We start from the raw sequence: 6,592 nt of genomic DNA, 5'->3' as shown, positions 1-6,592 counted from the left end.
AGCACATGAAAAGCTGCTCACCATCACTAATTATTAGATAAATGCAAATCAAAGCTACAATGAGGTATCACCTCACACCAGTTAGAATGGGCTTCACCAGAAAATCTAGAAACAACAAATGCTGGAGAGGGTGTGGTGAAAAGGAAACTCTCTTGCACTGTTGGTGGGAATGTAAATTGATACAGCCACTATGGAGAACAGTATGGAGCTTCCTTAAAAAACTAAAAATAGAATTACCATATGATCCAGCAATCCCACTACTGGGCATATACCCAAAGAAAACCATAATTCAAAATAACATATGTACCCCAATGTTCATTGCAGCACTATTTACAATAGCCAGGTCATGGAAGCAACCTAGATGCCCATCGACAGACAAATGGATAAAGAAGATGTGGTACATATATAAAATGGAATATTACTCAGCCATAAAAAGGAACGAAATTGGGTCATTTGTTGAGATGTGAATGGATCTAGAGACTGTCATACAGAGTGAAATAAGTAAGAAAGAGAAAAACAAATATCGTATATTGACGTATGTATGTGGAACCTAGAAAAATGGTACAGGTGAACCGGTTTGCTGGGCAGTAGTTGAGACACAGATGTAGAGAACAAACGTATGGACACCAAGGCAGGAAAGCCGCGGGGGGTGGGGTGGGGATGGTGGTGAGATGAATTGGGTGATTGGGATTGACATGTATACACTGATGTGTATAAAATTGATGACTAATAAGAACCTGCTGTATAAAAAATAAATAAAATAAAATTCAAAATTTAAAAACAAAACAACTAATACGAAACTTCCTTTGGGTTATTTGTATGGATATATGTTAATATAAATGTTTCAGACATTACATGAAATTCCTAAAAATCTTATATATTCTGGTATAATGTTAGCAGTCATAATTCTAGTTATTATTTTAAAATGTATATCTCAGAAATAACTAAATTTCCTTGTCAATTGCATTATTATGAACTTTCATCAAATCTTTAACCGTGGTCATTTTTAAGTCTTTTGTCATTTACAGACAGTTCTGGGTGTACTCTGATGCTTTTGCAAAAATGTTCCTATAAAAGTGTTTCATCTTCTAGGAATTCATGGAAAAGACTCTGACAAGCACAGGTTTCTGGTAACTGACTATACTGCTGAACTGAATGAATAAGCATTTTCTGAACTCTAATGGAAAACTGATGAATTCATAAAAGTGCTAACAAAAGATCAAGATAAAAAAATTAATTACATGGGACTGAGTGAACTGATGAGGATGATTATAATTTTTGTGACTTGCTGTTTGAATAAAAAAAAAAAAAAGAACTGTTAATGATGAAAACTTACTATGCCATGGCTTGGAAATTTAGTTTCAGAGGCTTTTGTGAATATACCAAGGAAAGAGGGCCTAGATGTATCTTATTCCCACAGACCGCCAATAAATATCTGCTTAACGGAGAAAAAATTAATATATAGTATAGGAAAGAACCTGACAGATGCTTAACATTATTGAGTGATAGCAATGCCCAAACTCATCTGTGATCAAACACTATGAAGTATCCTCCTAAGGATAAACTTATTACAAATAAGAAGTGAAAATTCAATTATGGAGATGCTTTCAGTTTCAGCTCTGATATGCAAAAACTTGGAAGTTGTTACAGTATCTTGTCCTTACAAGATAATGCTGTACAAAATGAAAATCAATGACTTTTCTCAGACGTGATTAATAAAACATGTAACTACGAAAGAAAAAACAAAATAGGTGTAGGGTTTCCCTGGTGGCGCAGTGGTTGAGAGTTCGCCTGCTGATGCAGGGGACACGGGTTCATGCCCCGGTCCGGGAAGATCTCATGCCACGGAGAGGCTAGGCCCGTGAGCCATGGCTGCTGAGCCTGCGTGTCCGGAGCCCGTGCTCCGCAACGGGAGAGGCCACAACCGTGAGAGGCCCGCGTACCGCAAAAAAAAAAAAAAAAAAAAAAAAAGGTGTATAGTGGTACCTCATGGTTTTAATTTTCATTTCCCTAATGACTAATAATGTTAAGCATCTTTTCTTGTGCCTTATTTACCACCATATATCTTCCTTACTGATGTATTTGTTCAACTCCTCTGCCTGATTTACAAATGATATTTTTGTTTTCTAATTGCGTTCTAAGAGTTATTTACATATTCTTGATACAAGTCCTTTATCACACATATGATTTGCAAATACTTTCTCTAAGTCTGTGGCTTGTCTTTCATTCTTTTAAAAGTGTCTTTCAAAGAGAAGTTTTAACTTTGATAAAGTCCGGTTGATCAGTTTTGCCTTTTCTGAACCATGCTTTTGGTGTCATATTTAAGAAGTTTTTGCCCAACTCAAGGCCATGAAAGTTTTCTCCTAGGAGTTTTATAGTTGTAGATTTTTTTTTATTATTATTTTTTAGCGGTACTCGGGCCTCTCACCGCCACAGCTCCTCCCGCTGTGGAGCACAGGCTCCGGACGCACAGGACCAGCGGCCATGGCCCATGGGCCCAGCCGCTCTGAGGCATGTGGGATCCTCCCGGACCAGCGCACGAACCCGCATCCCCTGCATCGGCAGGCGGACTCTCAACCACTGTGCCACCAGGGAAGCCCTAGTTGTAGATTTTGCATTTGATTTTATGATCCATTTTAAGTTAATTTTTGTGTATGGTACAAGGTATGGTTTGAAGTTCTTGTTTTGGTTTGTTTATTTTTTTGTTTTTGGCACATGCCTATCCTGTTATGCCAGCACCACTTGTTGAAAGGCTATCCTTTCTCCACTAAATTGTCTTTACACCTTTGTCAAAAATCCTTTGTCCATATATGTGTGCCATATGTGTGTGGGTTAGTTTCTGGACTTGCTATTCTATTCCGCTGATCTATTTGTCTGTCTTTGCACCAGTACCATACTCTCTTGATTACTTAGCTTTACAATAACTCCTGAAATCAGGTAATGTTAGTCCTTCAACTTTGTTTTCCTTTTTAAAGTTTGATATACAACTTTGACTATTCTAGGTCCTTTTCCTTTCCATATGAATTTAAAAATCAGATCATCAATGTCTATCAAAAAAAAAAATCTTGCTGAACTTTAAAAACAAAACAAAACAAAAAAGCCTGCAAGGGACTTCCCTGGTGGCGCAGTGGTTATGAATCCACCTGCCAATACAGGGGACATGGGTTTGAGCTCTGGTCCAGGAAGACCCCACGTGCCGTGGAGCAACAAGCCCGTGCATGACAACTACTGAGCCTGCACACCACAACTCCTGAGGCCATGCACTTAGAGCCTGTGCTCTGCAACAGGAGAAGCCACCACAGTGAAAAGCCCGTGCACCACAATGAAGAATAGCCCCCAATGACTGCAACTAGAGAGAGTCCACACACAACAACAAAGATCCAACACAGACAAAAATAAATTTTTTAAAAAAACCTGCAAACTTGAAGATAGATCAATAAGATAATACAACTCAAAGAACAGAGAGAAAAAAGAATGAAGATAAATGAACTGAGGGGTTGAGAATTGTGGGACATAATTAAGCACAGTAACATACACAAAATGGGAGTGTCAGAGAAAAAGGAGAGGAGCAAAATATTTTTAAAAATAATGCCTGAGAACATCCCAAATATGATGAAAAGCATTAACCTATGTATCCCAATTGTTCAACCAAGTCCAAGTACGATAAACATAGGAGAGCCATACACAGACTTAATGAAATATTGAAAGCTAAAGACAGAAAATCTTGAAGCACTAAAAGAAAAGTAATTTATCCATACAAGGGAACTCCAATAAGACATCACTTATATCTCATCAGAAACAATGGAAGCTCTATGGCAGTGGGATGACATATTCAAAGCGCTGAAAGACAAAACTGTCAACCAAAAGTTCTATATCAAACAAAACTATCTTTCAAAAATGAGGGCAAAATACAGATATTTCTCTCCCTCCACTCCCCCCCAAAAAATTCATTGCTTGGAAATCTGCCTTATAGGAAAAACTAAAAGAAAGTCTTCAAACTGAAGGAAGTAAACCCAGATTGCAATTTCTAATCACCATGATAAAACAGAAAGAACTGGTGAGATAAGTAATTATATGACAGTATAAATGCATATGTCTTCTTTCTTCTCTTAATAAATATAAAAAGCAAGCATGTAAAACATGTATATAGTTGTAGTCCTAGGCATTTGACATATAGTTATATTGGGTGGGGGGTGAGTGGGATGCAGCAGTGATACAGGCCCTGAGATGACAGGGTTCTACAATGGCTTAGGTCCAAGGGTCCAGGGTCCTGTAGCTGCACAGCCTGGAAATGGTGGGCCAAGATTCCAATTCTGGCCCTAGTGGAAGTCACAGAGCAGCAGCAGCGTGTGCCCAGCAATGGCCTGTTAAAGTCGCAAGTCAGGACCCATGGGCTGTGGTGCAGAGCCCCAGCAGTGTGGCCGTGGTAATTGTGGATCAGAACCCTGACCCAGGGTGAGGTACAAAGTAGCAGCATTTTAGCCCCAGCAATGATAGGTTAAAGCCATGACTTAGGCTCCAGGAATGGTGGGTAGCTCAGCAGCTCAGCCTAGGTAATGACCAGTCAAAGCCACAACTAGGAATACACAGTGAAGTCCAAGCAATAGCAGCATTGCCCCAGTTATGGCAAGACAAAGTACTGACTTAATACCTGTGGGCAGGGCACAGAGCAGGAGCTCCAGTCTCATAGATAGTCAGGCATTGTGGCAACTCAACCAGGGAAAGCAAAGTACCGGAGTGATGGGGCCCCAAGTGTCAGATCTCACCACAGCAACATTTCCAACCTCAGGAAAGACACAGAAGCAGGGACTCTGGGCAGCTCTGTGTCTGCTGTAATCAGTGTTAGTGAAGACTGTGGAAGTCCTCAGTAGCAAATACTGCAAACCTCTATGATGGTGAAGCTTGCTGGATTCTCCTGCTCTTCTTCTCCCCATGGGGTGAAATCCATTTGAAGGAATTTCTGTGGGTGCCAAGCTGCTCTGAACTGGAGGATGAGGTGATGGAGTTAAAATCTTTCCCAAGCTTTTTTACAGGGCCATCCTCAGTTTTTACAATCTGCAGGGTTTCTGCTGCTTCTTCATTGTAGTCCAGAGCTTTCCCAAAGTAATTTACATTGGTTTGTAGTTGCTCATTTATTTTTTTTGTTGCTTTTATGGGGGATACAAGTGTTGGGACCTCCTAATCCTCCATCCTGTTGATGTTACATTATCTCTAATTCTGTGTCAAGGGGACTGCAGACACAAGAGCCTCTCACTTGTCACTATTGTTACACTATTTTTCTCTCTTACATAATAACTGATTTGTGTGTGCAAAGTCATCGACTTTTAGATGGGTGATAGCACTGATGAAATAATTTTAAACACCAGCATAAACATGAAGTGTTCTACACTTTGCCCTTTCACTTGATTTCCACAGCTGTGACTATTCATATAATGTAGTTATTTGAGGCACAGGAGTTATAATTTAACATCCTGATTGATTTCTCCTTGGATATAAGCATGAGCAATGGCAAAAGGATAATGTAATTTTTGAAAAGTATTGCATATGAACAAGATGTCTGTGAAATGGCTCTCACTTCTGCTGCTACTACAGCTGACTTGCTACTTTAGCTCTGGAAGTTGTGGAAAGGTGCTGGCACGGCCAATGAAATACAGTCATTGGATGACTATGAAGACAATCCTGGATGAACTTGTCATGACGGGTCATAAGGTGACTGTTCTGACAACTTCAGCTTCCATTCTTATTGATCCCAACAAACCATCTGCTATTAAGTTTGAGACTTTACCTATGTCTTTAACTAAAGATAATTTGAAGCATAACATCAAGCATTTGGTAGAGAAATGGACATATCTGGCAAAAAATTCGTTGTGGACATATTTTTCATAATTGAGAAGTTTATTTTGGGAACTTTCTGATATGCTTATGAATATCTGTAAAGATGTTTCGAACAAGAAGCTGATGACAAAACTACATGAATCAAGGTTTGATGCTGTTCTTGCAGATGCTGTTGGACCCTGTGGTGAGCTGCTGGCTGAGGTACTTAAAGTACCTTTAGTATACAGTCTCCGCTCCTCTCCTGGCTATTCAGCTGAAAAGTATAGTGGAAGACTTCCACTCCCACCATCCTATGTACCTGCTACGTTTTCAGAATTAAGTGATCACGTGACATTCACGGAGAGGGTCAAAAATATGATATATGCACTTTATTTTGACTTTGGTTCCAGACATTTAATGAGAATAAATGGAATCAGTTTTACAGCGAAGTACTAGATAAGTTATATTTTTAGTTGGTAGCATGAAGTCCTAACTTTCCTAGTGCCTTGGAAGGTGAGTTTGTATAAAGTAACAGAATTTTGTCTCTTATAAGTGAAACAAGGAAATGAAAATATAAAATGATTTCATAAGTATTATCAAAATATTAAATTATAGGGTAAGGTATAACCCTGTTTCCCATTACTCATACAGATTCTCCTCCAGGAAGTCATAAAACACAAACTGAAGCACTTAGGACTTCTCCAAGCAATTATATATCTATATTACTAAACTTCTTTTTTTAACTTAAAAAAAATCACTAGAAACCTCATAAAATGCC

At 39.0% G+C, this 6,592-nt stretch overlaps 1 protein-coding gene across 1 annotated transcript; it reads left to right on the top strand.

Annotated features, from left to right (window-relative positions):
• Positions 1-3,497: 3,497 nt before the first annotated feature.
• Positions 3,498-6,592, top strand: LOC111168146 (UDP-glucuronosyltransferase 2B4-like). Its single transcript, XM_089906079.1, is given in 2 exon segments — positions 3,498-6,211; positions 6,214-6,592. Coding segments are annotated over 2 exon segments (741 nt in total). The 5' UTR covers positions 3,498-5,544; the 3' UTR covers positions 6,288-6,592.

The sequence above is a fragment of the Delphinapterus leucas genome, unplaced genomic scaffold (assembly GCF_059928025.1).
Source record: "Delphinapterus leucas isolate spDelLeu-1000000601 "Yukka" unplaced genomic scaffold, BTC_Dleu_Yukka2 spDelLeu_asBTCV2_sq60, whole genome shotgun sequence".
Taxonomy (NCBI): Eukaryota; Metazoa; Chordata; class Mammalia; order Artiodactyla; family Monodontidae; genus Delphinapterus; species Delphinapterus leucas.
Note: the sequence above shows the minus strand (reverse complement) of the source record. Positions and strands in the feature narration are given on the sequence as shown.